Here is a 17,989-nt window from a genome sequence, read left to right on the forward strand (position 1 = left end):
TAAAAACAGAATAATCAACTTGAATAATCCACAGGAATATAATAAAAATGCAAACTATAATTATTTATGGATGTAGAAGTTCAAATGATTTTGATTTTCCTCATGGTACTTTTCTGCTCAAAGTAAAAAATTTTCAGAATACAGATAAATACAAAGAGGAAGATTAAAAAAAAAAAAACAAACACTTGTATCCCTAGTACCCAGAGAGGTGAAGTTCCTTCTAACTCTATTATTCTAATTTACAGCAGATTATTTTATTTCAATCTAAACAACAGAAACAATATCATGCTAAATATCTTGGAGCAAGCAATGAAGAGAAACAGCTTCTTTGTATGAGAGCCAAAAAATATTCACAAATATAAAATATTACAATCCATGGCATATAGAGAATGCCAAATTAACTGCTACTATAAAACACTATGATTCGATTCAATTTAAAATCCTTAGTTTTTAATGCTGTTTCATAACTACTATGTGCAATTTATATTGTCTGTTTAGTTCCCTGCTGTTTCTTTCCTTGCTTCAATATTTTGCCCTAAGAATTTTCATTAATTTGTAAATGTTTATGACTATTATAGAAAAATAATAACAGTCACATAAAAATGGATCACCAGCTTAAAATGTTCAATTTTCTATTGCAACCAGCATCAGGCACTGAGAGGTAGGAAGTAATTTGATTACTAATCAGACTTAACAGTTCAACACTTACCTGTAGAGATCATTGATTTATTACCTTAATTATTTCTCCTCACTAAGCCTTTACTCATATTTTTTCTTAGCTTTGACTTTTATCTCTCTTTTGAACTTTTGGCTTCAAATCTCCATTCTCCATGTTATAGATTTAATGTCTGTATCACCCCAAAATTCATATGTTGAAATCTTAACCCACAATGTTACTGTATTAGGAGATGGGTTCTTTAGGAGTTGATTAGGTGTAGGTAAAAACCCTCATGAATGGAATTAGTGTCTTAAAAAAGAGACCTCAGAAAGCTCTCTCCCCACTTCTGCCATGTGAGGGCCCAGCAAGAAGATGGCCATCTGCAGCCTGGGCGACAGAGCAAGACTCTGTCGCAAAAGAAAACAAAGACGGCCATCTGTGAACCAGAGAGCAGGCCCTCACCAGACCCCGAAAATGTCTCTTGGGCTCCCCAACCTCCAGAGCTGTGAGAAATAAAATTCTATCATTTATAAGCCATCTAGTCTATGGTATTCTATTTTAACAGCCCAAATTGACCAAGACCCCCATATATTATCAATCAATCATTTATTTTAAATGATTCTGCATTTCTCATAAAAAACACTTTCAGCCTTTGCAGAGCCAAGCAATGAAGAGCATCAGCAGCTACAAACAGGTTGCGTTAGTTTGGTAGGGCTGCCATAACAAGGCATCAGGTAGCTCAAACAACAAAAATTTATTTTCTCATAGTTCTAGAAATCTGACATCAAGGTGTCAGCAGAGTTGGTTTCTTCTGAGGGCTATGAGAGAAGAGTCTGTTTCAGGTCTCTCTTTTTGGTTTGCAGATGGCCATGTTTGTGAGCATGCCTTTGTTCTAATCTTCTCTTCTTATGAAGACACCAGTCACATTGGATTAGGGTCCAGATATTGGCCTGATTTAACCTTAATTACCTCTTTAAAGACCCTGTCTCCAATACAGTCACATTCTGAGGAACTGAGGGTTAGGACTTCAATATATAAATTACAGGGGGAGGGGGAGGCAGACAGAAGGGAGGGTGGCACAATTAAGTCCATGACACAGAAATAACCAGAAAGGTGACCAACCTAAGTATGTATCATGGACTTAGAGAAGAAATAAAGGACATCTTTTCTGAGTACATAAAAACCCAAAATACCATACATTGATTCTGAATTATCTGTGCTGGCAAACAGAGAAAAATCATTGATGACCATCAAAAAAGGGCATAGATACCTTCTACATCCCAGAACGTGCATGTAGATAGCTCAGAAGAAAGAGAAGAGGATAATGAGGATCTCTAAGAGAGTCCCCAGAGCATGGGGAAGCCATGCTTTCACTGTCAGAAAAAAACTGCACTTCACAGTAACCTGCTCGTCGACCAAAAAAGTTAACCATACAAAAGAGACAAGGGGACAAAGACAGCAAGAGCAAGTAGACCCACAAGAGAATAAGAAATTATTAAGGAATCCAGATCTATATGAAATCTACATATCTACACTCTTCAATGTTCTTCACTTTTAAAGTATGCTTCTTGTGGCTCACTGTGAAAGCAATGATTTTACAATTGTCAAAAAATTTTTAATCCTAATACTGAAAGAGTCTCAGTAAGGTATGATTTGTCAAGCTGCACTGTTCAACTTGTCACATCTTTTTCTCTTTCCTCCAGAAAAACATTAATCCAAAAAGGCAAGCTCTCAGGTGAATTACTTTAATCCAAGTATATTTCCTGATACGACAATTTGCAGCAATGATGTTGTCAACAAAGGATGTGTTTCCTTACTGGGACTTGTGTAAGAAGAGAGTGATTTTAGAGCTTCTGGCCAGTGAAAGAACCAAATGACTTCTGCTCTGCTGGAACCCAGAGGTATAGCAAACCCTATCTTATGTTTGGGTCGACTTTTTAGTTAGCACAACATGCAAATATACTACCTGGTTAAAAAAAAAATCTATCCTTGAAAATCACTTATTTAACCCATGAAGTGTAATACGCATGATTCTGTGTTCAATGTACTATTCAGCAATTTTTGTATGCTGAAGTTTTAGAACCATGGATCTAAGCCAAAGAAATAAACAAACATCAAAATGCAGTGCCCACAGATTCAAATAATTCTCCCTCGATTATGTAGACATTGTACAAGTAGGGCACTGCACAATCTTCCTATTCAATATAATCAGGATTAGTAGCTGGTCAGTGAAACAAAAAGTAAAATTGATGAAATAACTGTATATGAATACGTTTACCTTAAATTTTTTTTAATTAAAAGCATAAATACATATCTGTTCACTATTTTTTGTGATGCCAAGGTCTTTATTTTGTCTATGACTCAGCTGATTTTCCTCTGTCTTTTTTTTATATGAATCATTCACATAATATATCATTTAGGATTTCCAGTTTAGAAAAAGGTGACAAAGACACTTACAAACCAATACGAATATTTAATCTTAGATTTTTTGTTTTTGCAAATTTTATCCCCACCTAATTTGACAGATTTATTTAAACTGATTGACATGTATGGAGTCATTCCATAACATACACTATTCTCAACTATTTGTGTGGGGAAGCGAGTAAGCCATAGCAGGGGAAATTCCAATAATTCAGTCTGCACACCACTTCTCTTGGTCTGTACCAAAATGAATAACTAAAGGTTAGAAAATTATTTCAGTACTACCTTCAGTGGCTAAAGTTTTAATTGAAAGTGATAGCACTGGAAATTAAAAATGTCAAAAATAATTAAACTTTACCTCAGCTTCTGAATATTTGGGGCTGGTTTTTAAATTCAGAATTAAATCAGAAGTTTTATTTTCCCATCTCCCTGAAAACCTTGCATGGATTTATTAATAATCAAAATAAATTAGGCACATCTCCACCTATCCTCCTAGTTAGAGATGCTTTTTCTTAGCAGAAACTGAGAGAAACCCAAAGGCTTTCCTGGGGGAACTTGGATAAGGATAGTTGATATAGTCTGGCTCTGTGTCCCCACCCAAATCTCATCTCAAATTTTAATCCCCACATGTTGAGGGAGGGACCTGGTAGGAGGTGATTGGATTATGGATGCACTTTCCCCCATGCTGTTCTTGTGACAGTGAGGAAGTTCTCAGGAGATCTGATGGTTTAAAAGTGTGGCACTTCCCCTTCACTTGCTTTCTCTCCTGCCACGATGTAAGACGTTCCTTGCTTAGCCTTCACCTTCCACCATGATTGTAAGTTTCTTGAGACCTCTCCAGCTGTGCAGAACTATAAGTCAATTAAACCTTTTTTCTTTATAAATTACCCAGTGTCAGGAAGTATCTTTATAGCAGTGTAAGAACGGGCCAATACAATTGTTTTAAGGGAATCAATTTCATTGCTCAAGTTTGCTTTGTACTCCCCTAAAATTGATCTTCCTGAAAAATGCACTTCCAGTCATGTTGATTTCCACTTACTTTTTTATAATTATCTTTGAATTTTCCAGCAGAAAGACACATCTCTCTTCATCTGGTGGTCTTATTAGGTAGTGTTTTGAGCTTAGAAAAACATCTGAGAAACAGACAATTTGAAGTATTGCACAGGTATTGATACAAGAAATGACTTTCATGACTGGGCAACAAACCTAATTGCAAGTCAAACACTGTAGTTTCCAATGCTTAGCTTTCAGTATAGTTGAAGAAGGACCAATTGAGCTGTCATTTGAAAGGTCATCAAAAACATTTTTTGTGTGTGATCACTAGGTGATTTTTGGCTTATAACTCTGAAGGAATTCAAAGAATTAAATGACATTGCCATAACAAACCCCTTTCCATTCCCATCTACTTACATTAACATGTTTGTTAAAGGAGTAAGAGAAGAAATGACATCTATATATATTTTTAAAAGAGCAGAATCTATAACATGAAATGCTTTACAGAGGAAGCCACAACAAATGAGCCTGTTCAACTCATTTAAGCACGATCAATGTACCCTTTAATGTGTTAATATTTAACGGGAGGGTGAATAGAAACTACCAAAGTTTAATTTAAATATTTAATGACTTAAAGTCTGAAATTCTGTGTGAAAGAGATAATTTTGGTGGTGCAAGTGGGTAACAAACAAACTAGAATGTTACTGTAGCTATCCAAAGTACATCCCAGTTTGCTAACTCAGAAGGCAAGAAATGTATGCTACTTAAGAATGCAATGGACCTTTCTTTAGGAAATAATGTGGTGGGTGGGTTTATCATTGTTGTCTCTCCTGGATACACATACTATGTAAAATTGACAACTTGACCTAACGGTAGTTTTTAATCTGCCTTTGATGAAAAACGATTGTGTTATCAGGGAGTATGTACTAAGGATGTATCAATTCTTTCTTTACCATGCTTCAGTGTACTCTGTCATTACAGAAACACTTCTTTACATTAAAAAGGTATAAACTAATAAGTCTAAACTAACAAAAAATGCTTCTAAACCTTTGAACAGTCTTTCAAAATATATGTCTTCTGCATTTTTTTCTTGTCATGAGCTATAATGCTTCTCATTCTTCCTTCCTCAAAGAAAATTTACAGATGAGTGTGACTATCTCTATTTAAACCCAAGTGTATCTTTCACACAGAAAGCCAACTTCACATGAATTCAGTGATGATCCTTTGAAGGAGCCAGAGGAGACATATCATTTTATCCTCATGCATGACTGAGGGATATAAAATCACCATTCCACCTCTAGAACTCATGCACAATCCACAAACACACACATAAATAGCAACATGAGTGAGATTTAGCAAACTAGAAGGACAATCAATTGTAATTTTCCACTCTAAAACAATTTCATTCAAGATAGCAATGCTGGAAATGGTATTTTATAGTTGACTTCTACCAAATTATGATGCAGCTCAGATTCAAAATCTCTATTATCTTTGGCAGAAGTTTTAAAAACCATTTTTATTTACTCCAAATTCTATCTGAAAAAAGCCAGCACAGGCCCTTTGCAATTTTTACATCAAGTGCTTCATGCTATAATTAAGTAAGCAATGGAAATCAAAGGAAGCACTAAGAGAAGGAATCAGGACATCATTTATTGATTGGTGGCATTTGAGGGATTTAAAATTTTTGTTTTAGTGTATAACTGCACTTTATTACCATTTTACCCTTAAAATGTAGTAAGTACAAACTGCTTCAGTAATGATAGAAAAGCCTTCTCAGCTTTAATGAAACCTTTTATTTGCTACTGAAACTTTTATTATTTCCAAATGGCAACATAAGCAAGAAAAAGTCACTACTTTTATTTGAGGAAAAACTTTAGCATTTCAAATAATTTTGTTCTTGGGTGAATTTTAAAACATTTAGATTTGTTGTATTTATGCTGGTTGTTTTCATTTACTTTTGATAAATTACAACCAAAAAATGTATACACACACTATTACAAAACTAGCCTCTAAGCATCTATCAAAATACTAGATACTTACATACAGCCATCCTCTATCAGATGTTGGTCTGATCCAGACACAAATTTTTATATATTTAGGCTCCTGCTCATTTCAGTTGTTGACCACGTGAGGCAACATAGTGTGATGGTGAGGAGAAATGGCTCTGATGCTATATTGTCTGGCTTTGTATTCCAGCCCTTACCCTTCCTAGCAATGCTACCTCTAGAAACTTCTCAGTCCTTGTTGCGGGAAGTCAGAGACCCCAAATGGAGGGACCAGCTGGAGCCACAGCAGAGGAACATAAATTGTGAAGATTTCATGGACATTTATTAGTTCCCAAATAATACTTTTATAATTTCTTATGCCTGTCTTTACTTTAATCTCTTAATCCCGTTATCTTCGTCAGCTGAGGATGTATGTCACCTCAGGACCATTGTGATAATTGTGTTAACTGTACAAATTGATTGTAAAACATGTGTGTTTGAACAATATGAAATCAGTGCACCTTGAAAAAGAACAGAATAACAGCGATTTTTAGGGAACAAGGGAAGACAACCATAAGGTCTGACTGCCTGTGGAGTCAGGCAAAAAGCCATATTTTTCTTCTTGCAGAGAGCCTATAAATGGACATGCAAGTAGGAGAGAGATTGCTAAATTCTTTTCCTAGCAAGGAATATTAATATTAATACACTGGGAAAGGAATGCATTCCTGGGGGGAGGTCTATAAACAGCTGCTCTGGGAGTGTCTGTCTTATGCGGCTGAGATAAGGACTGATATATGCCCGAGATAAGGACTGATATATGCCCTGGTCTCCTGCAGTACCCTCAGGCTTACTAGGATGGGGAAAAAACTCTGCCCTGGTAATTTTGTGGTCAGACCGGTTCTCTGCTCTCGAACCCTGTTTTCTGTTGTTTAAGGCGTTTATCAAGATAATATGTGCACTGCTGTACAGAGACCCTTATCAGTAGTTCTGCTTTTGCCCTTTGCCTTGTGATCTTTGTTGGACCCTTATCAGTAGTTCTGCTTTTGCTGTTTGTCCTGTTCCCTCAGAAGCACGTGATCTTTGTTCTGCTTTTTGCCCTTTGAAGCATATGATCTTTGTACCTACTCTCTGTTATTACACCCCCTCCCCTTTTGAAACCCTTAAAAAAAACTTGCTGGTTTGAGACTCAGGGAGGAATTACAGTCCTACTGATATGTGATGTCACCCTGGTGGCCCAGCTGTAAAATTCCTCTCTTTATACCGTCTCTCTCTATTTCTCAGCTGGTCGACACTCATGGAAAATATAAAGAATGTATGTTGAAATATTGGGGGTGGGTTCCCCCAATAAGTCCTCAAATTCCTTATCTGTAAAAATGAGGGTGACTAAAAACTAGCATGAGTGGGAAGATTTAATAAGGTAGTTCATATAAAACACTGGAATGGAGCCTGGAACATCATATGCACATAATAAATATTTAGTTCTAACACAGTTTTCATTTCTGAATACACACATCTTTAGATTAGATGCACCATCCAGCAATATCATTTATTCAACACACATTTGTTGAGTTTTATTTTGTTCTGAACACTGTCCTAAGTAAAGGGGGCAGAGAAATTAATACAATATGGTGCCTACTTTTCAGGAGATTACCATTTAAGTGTAAAGTATTTGTTGCCATCTTAATACCTTTCCTGAAGAGTACCATGAAACATACTCTTGCATTAAATCACAAATTTCCCTTTTCCCCATAGGCTTGGAACTAATGGAACTTCAGAAAAATTTGACTTCAGTTTCTGAAATCTTAATCATGCACAGTTTAATAAATAGCTACATTTTTTCACATTTTAAAATAGATGATTAAATGGTCTAATCAGATTCTAACTAGCCAAAAACTTGAAAAACATAGGAAGACAACCATGACTGACACATTTATTTTCCCAAATGCAAACATACTGCAAACATCAGCTGCTGAAAAATAGTGCTATTTGCATCTTATGTAGCATCTTACATGACCCACAGATAACTAAAAATTGCACAGGAGTTCAGCATCAAAATGTTAAAAAGTACCTAAATTAAATTCAACTTGAGATAAAACAAAAAGTTTATTTAGTCATAGCTATATCACTTTTCTAAAAGTTCTGAAACTGATTTCCAACATGGCAACTTATATGGCTTTAGTTTTTTCAAACATTTTCATTTACGCCATTACACTCAGAGAATTCATTAAAAAGTAAAATCTTGAAGTTTGGGTATAAGTTCCAACACAACGACTAATGTGGTATTTCAAACATCACAAACTCCAAATGATCTCAAATATGTTGTCCTCTGCTAATTTGCTGCTCCTAAAAATGTGCAATAAATGCAATTAAAAAGGAAATTGTCTTCAATTTAATTGCAAGATTGACTAGAATATTTATCTTCTTACTAGATGTATCATGATAAAAAACCGTCTAATATGCATTACATTGTTTAATTCAGGAGGAAATTGGATATTCTCCCTTCCAATAAAAAAAAGAAACTTTTTTTTTTGCAACAGCCAATAATGACGGTGTTCTTTCTAGAATACACTGAATATTGCCAAAATAGGTCCTCTGAGGGGTTCACCTGCCTAAAGCAACTGAAAGTCATGAGTAAATACACAGGCACACAACTCCTCCGTCTCTTTTCCTGTGCCATATAACCTTCCTTTATTAAAATACTTTTTAAAGACCCTTGTGGTCCTTTTGAGATTGGGCAGAAAAAAAATCCCTGAAATAATACCCCCTCTTCCCAACGAAACATCTTTCAATACTGAATGAACTCACACCTCGCTTATATGTAAGCTAAGGTGAGAATGCATCTCTCAGTCTCAAATCTCCAAACGAATGCTTATTTTGGTAACCTCTTCTTTTGCATCTAAACACACATGGTCCACACCACAGGATCTTCTTGATCCCAGAGAAGGTCCTTGCTTAATGTATGCGTTTTTCACACCCATTTTTTAATCCTTCCAGGGTGAAAATTTCAAAAGGGGCGAACGTGGGTGAAAGAAACGAAGAAGGGGAGGGAGGAGACATGATGCCTGGGATTTCTGCCATCCTCGCTGCAACCCAGAATTCGTATATTTTTTCCTCTCCCCAGCCCTCCCCCTCGCTCCCCTCTCTCCCCTTCCCTCCGCAGCAGGAGGGAGGAGGAGGGGCAGCTGGCTGAAGCCGCCACCTGCCACAGCGTGGAAAAGCTCCAGTTGTCACTTACCCAGCGGGGTGAGAATGGCTCATTTTTGCAGGATCCCTTTTGGACCCCGCGGCAGGTGTGGAGGGTGGGTGCGTGGGGCCCCGTGCGCGCTGGCGCTGCGACAGTCGCGCTCGAGGGGTGGCTCCGCACTGAGGTCCCCCGTGCGCGGGCACCTGGGCTGGGCCGCCGCCGCCCCTGAGCGCCCGAGCTAGCCGCAGCCTCCCGGGCTCCCACCCTCCGTTGGTATCCACAGCTTCCCGGTTGCTAAGGGAGGAGAGAGGCAAGCGCCCGGGGTCTGGAGAAGCGGAGGCGCTACTGGAACCGAGCCTGCTGAAGCTGGAAGTGAAGTCAGCTTCTACTCCTTTTTCTGGGCCCTGATAGGGAGGAGACCCAGGCAAGCACTTGCTCCGTTGCTCTGGGGCGCGAGTTCCCCAGGTATCTGTAATATGAAAACACAAACACACTCGTGCACACACACAGGCACACGCACACATTTTGGCTGGCGTGCTTCCTGCTAGGCCCTCGGGAAGGAAGGACTGGGCAGCGGCTGAGGGTAATAAGAGCAGGGAGCAGCTACTGCGTGATGCGGTGGTGCTACAACAGCGATTGCAAATTCGAGGGAAAGAAGGACGTCTCTCAATCGTTTTGGGTTTTGAATTTGTTTCTGCATCTGTAAGGCATTACAATCGACTCATTTTCTCCTTGGAAAACCCCTATCCTTGTTCCTAGCTGAGGTCCCCACTTCCAGTGGGCAGGGCTGACAGTGCTGGCTTTCAGAAGATGGGGGAGACGCAGTTATTCAGTAAAGCACCCAGAAACAGTACTTATACTGGAATCCGGTACATGGAATGCAGGGCTTAGATGAAGCAGCCTGGATTTAGTGAGGATCTTCATGTGAGCAAGTTTAAGCACTAGACTCAGATAACCTATTCTTGTTTTGTTCATGCTTGGTCAGGTGTTTTGCAGAATGACTTGATCTGGGGCCTCAGGTTCCTCACGTATAAGTGAAGGGTTGGACGCATCAGTGGTGGCTGAGCTTTCGAGGGTCTCTATTCTGGGTCAGCCACATTTAGAGGTGGGAAGAGCATCACCTCGTTAATATCATTCCGCTTTTCCTCAAGTGGTAAAGGCCCACTGAGTGTGACAGAGTTCAAACTCCTTGGTGTGACATTCAGGGTCCCTCATCACCTGGCCCCAGCATCTTTCCCAAGCCTCTGTGACCACTTTCTCCACTACCTTAAACTCTAGCAAAACCAAACTCTTGCACTATCCCTCTAGTGGATACACACTTTCATCCTTGACTACTTGGAAAACTTCTATTCATCCTGGAACATTTAGCTCGAACACTTCCTGTTTGACATCCTCAGGTGTGCTAATGACTCGGGCCTCTGGGGGCCACTTGGCCAGGATATGCCTCTGTTTTATGCTTACCCCCTGTATAACACTTGCTGAAGTAGATGCTGCCTTTTCTACCCAAATGCAAGCTCCTCCATCTCATTTTGTACATCTATTCCATTTTTCTATATTCTCAGAAGGAAGCAACAGTTTAATAAATGTTCGCAGCGTGAGTGAAGGAAAAAAGAAACTCTTGAATGGTAGCATTTGTAGTGAGTTGTTACTAAATGCTCTCCTCAGCCTTTTATTGAGCATTTACTATCTCATTTAATCCTCATCTTCATTTTATGAGACAGTTTTTTTCTCCATTTCATAGCTATCAAAACTAATACATAAAGAAATTAATTATTTTTTCTGACATCTACAGTGGCTTCCAACAGGAAAAACTAGGATTCAAATCCAGATCTATTTGATTTCAGCCTACAAATGCCTTTAACAATTACGAGTTGATTTACTTTTCCGTGGCCCCTATAAATTGCCAGAGAAGCCAGATATTCTATACCATTACAGGTTTTGGACCTGAGTGACCACAGCCATTCCAAGACAAAATATGATGCTAGCTCAATAGCTTAGGTCCTGAGACTGAAGGATTCAAGGCTGCTTCAGAGCCCAAATGGCCAGAGCTAGACTAAGGCAGAGGCCATCTCCCCGTGCCCCTCTACCGTGTGTCTATCCCCACTAACATTGGTTCCCATTTGAGGTTGCCCTTAATGCTCACTGTAACTAGATTTCACCTGGATAAAAATCGGGAGTGGGGAAGGAGGAGGAGGAACTAGAAAGATACATTGTAACTTGCCCCAGGTGCTGCCAATCCCTGAGGATGGTGTAAATAATGTAATCTTATATAGGTACTAGTTGTTACAAAATTCATTTTTGCAAAGAGGAAATGGCATTTTCTCACTCGTTCAATGAGAAAGGAAATTAAAACATACTATTTAGATACTCAGGATTCTGTAGAAAAGATTCGCCAGCACTCTGCAGACAGTGAGGTATCCTCAACAGCATGTATTAATTCATAAATGGGGTTTGAGTTCTCCACCCCTGTGAGCTCCACAATTTCACATTCCTGATGAAAACTGCAAGGAAGCCACTAATTTTCACTTCAGAAAATGCTCACTGTGAAAATGTATTGGGAATTTAGCCAGAATGAGTTTTTATGTTAATTTCTAGAATGGAGATAGGGAAAGGGAATAAAGAAAAAAACTAAATTAAACTGTTTCAAGACCAAATAGTCACTGGAATCCTTTTCATTTTCTCACAGGGAAAAAAAAGTCCCCAGATGTCCCCAGAAGTATCATAAATTTATAAAAAGATTTCCGTTTTATAGAAAGACCTGTGGAGTGAGAGTCAGGGTCAGGAGATTGAGAGAAGTAGAAGGGCAGCGGGGAGATAAGGATTACACCTACAGTGTTGATTGGATCTTCATTTAGGGTGAACAGCAGCTGGACTTAGCAATCACAGATCTAAACTATCGGTGATGGTCTTATTTGTTTTCTGTTGCTATAACATAATACCACAGATAAGGTGATTTATAAAGAAATTTATTTCTTACAGTTCTGGAGGCTGTGAAGTCTGATGTTAAGAGGCCACATCTGGTGGGGGCTTTCTTGCTGCACGATGACATCGTGGAGAGCATCACACGATGAGAGGGCAAGAACATGTCAGCTCAGGTCTCTCCTCTTCTTATAAAGCCACCAGAGTCATCACTGGGGGCTCCACTTTGATAACTTTATCTAGTCCTAATTACCTCCCAAAGCACCACCTCCAAATACTATCAACATATGAATTTGGAGATTAAGTTTCCAACAAAGGAAGTTTGGAGGACGCATTCAAACCGTAGCAGTGACCATGTCTTGGATCAGAGGTAGGCAATGTATGGTTTGCCAACTACATCTGATCCACTGCCTGTTTTTGTACAGTCTATAAACTAAGAATGGCTGCTACAGTTTTAAATGCTTCGGAAAAAAATCAAAAGAAGAATAATATTATATGATACATGAAAATTATATGAAGTTCACATTTTGATGTCCACAAATATTTATCAGAATATGCTCACGCCTGGGTGTTTTTTTGTTTTGTTTTGTTTTTTTACACATGACCTATGCTTTCATGTAACAATGGCAGAGTTGAGTAGTTGCAACAGTGACTTTATGGCCCATGAAACCTAAAATGTTTGCTATCTTTCCCGTTACAGAAGTTTGCTGACCTCTGGCCTAACATCACCACAACTGGAGACGTAACTTACCCTCACAGACTTTGAGAACAAGGACCACACCTTTGTATTCCCAGTACCGAATGCTGTGTGCCTCTCACAGAGGGGTGCTGAATAAATAGGCAAATGAAGAAATTAATGAACAGATTGAAGAAATAAGTTTTCCATGTGTTTAATATTCTCCTGAAAGACAGAGTTCAGGTTACCAAGACTTTCTCCCCAGATGTAATTCCAAAGGCATTTTGGAGATCTTAAGGCTGCTACTACTCCTATCTCAGTCCACGAGTGTCAGGACCTTAAAGCATGATGATTTGATGTGATCCAGGGCTACTTTCTTTATCAGCATTATATAAAACCTCAGTAGGAGGCGAATAAGGTAAGCATTTCATCAGGACATGCTCCACTTTGCAAAAGGTTAAATTTACGAGCGAGTTTCCTAATACCTTACATCCCCCAATGTTAGCTTGGGTTGCTTAAAACTATCACATTGAGAGGCTGAAGAATGAAGTGCCAATGTACACAATTTAACTTCCAACCTTTGATAATAAGGGGTGCACTGCCCCGAAGTTGTTTTCTGTTGTCTGAATGTCCCCCAAAATTCATGTGTTGATATTTAATCACCAATGAGATAGTATTAACAGGTGAGTCTTTAGGACATGATTAAGACTTGAGAGTAAAACCTCATGGATGGGAATAAAGCCCTTATAAAAGGGCTTGAGAGAGTGGGTTCACTGCCTTCTGTCTATTTTGGCATGTGAGACCCAGTTTTCCCCCTCTCCAGAGGACGCAACAGCCCGGTGCCATCTTGGAAGCAGAGAGCAGCCCTCACCAGACACCAAACCTTCCAGTGCTTTGATCTTGGACTCCCAGCCTCTAGAACAGTGAGAAATGAATTTCTATTTTTTATAAATTATCCAGTCTCTAATATTCTGTTATAGCAGCACATGCAGACTAAGACAATAAGCTTAATTCCAGTGATCCATTTAGTGAGGCATGGCATTAGACCTAGGAAAGGCTAAACAGGCATATTCAATGAATAGAGTGACAAACTCAAATGTGCATCCCTAATTTAGAGTTCTGAACAACACGGATAGGCAAGCTGTCTCCAGATCTTTCTATCCCTATTTTTCAGTTGCATCAAATCTGCAAACCGATCAGTTGGAATAGGGACAGTCAATTGACTTATTTAGTGGCCATGGGAAATCAATGACATTTTCTAAGCCTGTGGTCTCAGAGATGAACAGAACTCCTGTCTTCCCTCAAATTTGAAGTCTATTGGGTAAAATGACGTGCAAAGAATGACAAAGCAAAATGCCTAATGCTGTGATGCAAATGTGTGTAACGTGTCTTCTAACTAATGTTCCTGCCCCCTCACCCCACAACAGGTCCAGCTATGTACCCACTGTCTCTGATGCTAAACATCACTCCACAATTACCACATTATTATTTCTTCTATCCTTGAGACCCTGATTATTTCTTACCATCCTGTCCCAGAGATTCTATACGAGGAGATGGAAGAGACTGGACAAGATGAAAAGAAGAGAGAAACATAAAGATCATTGGAGAGAAACAACTACTAAGAGACCTCCAAGGAGAATAAGGAACATTTATTTTTACATTTTTTCCAATAATTATATTTCTGATGAATACATTCCCCACCCCAGCCCAAAATGTTTCTCTAGAGAATTCAGGAAGAACTCACAGAAGAGTCAGGGCTTAAGATGAGCCTAAAAAGATATGTAAGAGTTGGCTGGGGAGATGGAAGTTGGAGAAAAGAGGCAAGTCTCCCCCAAGCCAAGACTCCCCATCAAAGACTTTCCAGATGAGGGTGGACTCAACTAGTCTCTGTAGACCCTGCCCTTGCTTCTGTAATCTGAACATGAATGAAGGCTGTGATTTGGAACTGAGGAAAGGAGAGGAGAAAGAGAAGTGGTAGGCGGAGATAACTTCATCAAGGAAATGGGATTCAAGCAGGGCTCAGGTGTGTCAAGCTGCTGCTTCAAGGTCGCCTCCTCTTCTACTGTGGATTGTCTGTGTCACTCTTGCCCCCTATCCACACACTGTGTTGTTGGTGTTCATGTCTACTCTCTTCCAACCCTAGCATAAATTTCTGCTCTTTCCTTCAGTATCAATAAAATTACCATGATTTAGAAAGTATTTAACAAGTATTTCTTGAACAATGATAGAAAGAGTGTAATCCATGTTTTCCTTGACACTCCAGTTGGAGGAGAGGACATGAAAAATGTGACGTAAAAAGAGTAATAAAAGGATATTTCTTTGGCTCTGGCGCCACCAATGTGAGTGAACTTGAGAGCTATTAAGGAGCTCAGCATGTCTGTGATTGTCCACCACTAGCCAAAAATGCATTCTAAACAACAGGCATTGAATTTTGGGAGAGGAACTTAGTAGAGCCATCACAATGGCCTGATCCAATAGAAGAGTAGATTAGCTTACTTGATCCAGTGTTTCTGAAACAGCTACACACGGCTGACACTACTGTTTGCCATTAGAAATAGACACTATACTTGGCATTCTCAGAACTAAGGCTCCACTTGGCCCAAGATCAGAAAATATCCATTGACCATTTACTATATATCAGGTACTCATTGAATCTTTGCACCTGTGAGGTAGGTTTTATTTTTATCAGTATTTTACAAATGAGGAAGCTGAGGTTCAGATAGATTAAATACCAGCTACTAAGTAGCACAGCTGAGATTCAAATCCCGTTGTCTATGTTTCTAAAACCCGCACTCTTGAACACTTTGCTGTATTGCTTCCCACATCCAAGAGGTAAGAAGACATAACCTCACAAAGAGAAGGTAATAAATGCAAGGTCACTGATCTCAAATAAAAGCTGTTCTCAATTGTGCCAACTGTTCTTCTCCCAACCCTCATCACTCACAGTGACTGAATAATGTGGCTGGTGAAAAACAAAACTGAAGAGCAGGAATTTCATTCATTACCACACATCTGTTTTCTGACAGAGTAAATAGTATACTCCATGCCCTCTCACCCTTAAGAGCCACCATCTCCAAAATATTTTTAGAGCTTCATTTGGTTTAAATGACTTTGGAGTTGGCTCTTCCATGGAAGCATAGTAGCACTGGTCTTCAAGCATTCCTGCATCATAAACTGCTGGCTGAATTGCCTTATTCTGTTCCTCTCCACAACCTTTGAATTAAATTGTATAGACAAGAAAATTATAATTCTTAAACTTAGGTTATAAGTAGATTCATGGTCTCGAACAGAAGACTAGGATTGTTCATTTGGGAGGTAGATGATAGTCAAGCTCATAGAACAAACCATGTGATCTATACTATCTTTAAAAAAAAAAGAATAAACATAACTTTATTACTTACACATTCATGTTGTAACTCAGACTTGATTAAGGAAATGCCACCTGATGGGACTTTAAGACATAGATATTGATTAGGTAAAGATTCTTTTTGGTAATGACCATATTAGTTTCATGGAAATAAGCACGCTTAAAGGAGTTCATGGATTTTTCTCATAGGACTTAAATACTCTCCAGAGAAGCATGCTTTCCCTAGTAAATTGCTTAGCCAACACTTCCTCCCTCAGGGAACATAGGTTAAAAAAAGTTTTGTTGCTGTTGGAGTGATAAGAAATTCTGAACTAATGAGAATTTCTTGTTATGATAAAGACAGTAACTCAATGGAAGTTGTGGAACAAACATCAAAGAAAATACAAAGAGAAAAACACATTTCTGGAGTGGGAGTTTGGAGAGAGTGATTATTCATTGGTGAATTGCAGGAAATCCCAAAGCAGTAAAAATAAATTAATAAATAGGCAGATTAAATTAGCACAACCCTGCTCCTAACGCTCTGCAGATTCACTTGAAAGGAAAATCTGGGGATTCCTTAATAAATTGACAGTTTGTAATATGATCCCCATAGCTGACCCAAGATCAGAATTGTGGGGTTTATTCGTTCCTCTGGGCTTCTTTTTCAATAAGTTTTTCTCTCACTTAAAGGCCACATCAAAATCCACCTTTTGGTTGAGGAGGAAGAATCATGACTACAGGGTTTATTCTCTGCACCTGTGCAAGCCTGTCACCCTAGGGAGCTTTTATCCCTGGGCTAAACGGTCAGTTAGACAGGACCTGAGAAAAATGCTCTGATGAGCCAAGGTTCTGCAACATTGGAAAGAGAAGCACAAAATTTTATGGTGCTCATTGTTCCAATGTGTTCCATACTCATACACAGCAACCAAGGCTATTTCTTAAGCTGTAAGCCAAAGGGGAAAGAGCAAAGTGGTTAACACTGGAGTGTGCTATGATGTGGAGAAATATTTTGTAAGCAGGGAAAGGAAGTCGAGAGGGGAATATACAACTTTACTCACTTAAAAGGCAAATAAATGAAAAAGAAAGAGGCAAAGTCAACAAGGAAGGTGCATAGTTTCATTATGCATAATCACAAAAAGTAGAAAACCCACAAATCCCCTCTAGTTTGCTTGGCATTATACCTTTGCACTTAAGAGTTGAGTAGTTATGCTTGTGATATTGTACATTCTGAGAATTTTTTTCAGATGTACCAAAAAGGCCATGTTATGAAGAATGGATTTAAGAAGAAGTAAGAGGTTCCAGTTCCCCTATTTTGTCCATACGCAAACCAGTGATCTAGGTTTGAATTAGAATTCAATCACTTTAAAGATGTTATCACTTTGGGTTATAGGGAAGGCTTGTATGTTTCCACCTCTTTGATGTTAGGCATGGATGGCCATGTGACTTGTTCTGGCCAATGAAATATGAAAAGTGTCGCGTGTCACTTCTGGGTAGAATCTTTTAAAAGATCCCACAGAATTCTTCATCTTTCTTTTATTGGCCCCAGTGACCAGCAACATTCCAGGTGGTGGTGCTTTCCTCAGCCTGTCCTCCTCACTGAGGATGATGTGGCACAGAGCCACACACAAGCCCATGGTGGACATGACATGTATGAGAAATGAATCTTGGCTGATTAAAGCTATTCAGATCTGGGGGCTGCTGGTTATCACAGCAAAGCTGGCCTATGGTGATGAATACAGCCATAAATTAGCTATGTGATTTCGAGAAAGCTAGTTTCCCAAAGCCTCTATTTTCTAATCAGAAAATG

General features: G+C 39.0%; 1 protein-coding gene across 2 annotated transcripts in view; it reads right to left on the reverse strand.

The window, feature by feature from the left end:
- Positions 1 to 9,589, reverse strand: part of ERICH3 (glutamate rich 3) — a 105,778-nt gene extending 96,189 nt beyond the window's left edge. The window contains exon 1 of one of the 2 annotated variants that reach the window (XM_063624026.1): positions 9,293 to 9,589. In XM_063624026.1, the coding sequence (XP_063480096.1) occupies positions 9,293 to 9,315 (23 nt within the window). In that variant the 5' untranslated portion in view covers positions 9,316 to 9,589. The remainder of the gene's footprint in view (positions 1 to 9,292) is intronic. The other variant, XM_063624027.1, reaches the window with a different exon arrangement.
- Positions 9,590 to 17,989: the final 8,400 nt, after the last annotated feature.

This window comes from Symphalangus syndactylus, chromosome 12 (genome assembly GCF_028878055.3).
Source record: "Symphalangus syndactylus isolate Jambi chromosome 12, NHGRI_mSymSyn1-v2.1_pri, whole genome shotgun sequence".
In the NCBI taxonomy this organism is placed as follows: domain Eukaryota; kingdom Metazoa; phylum Chordata; class Mammalia; order Primates; family Hylobatidae; genus Symphalangus; species Symphalangus syndactylus.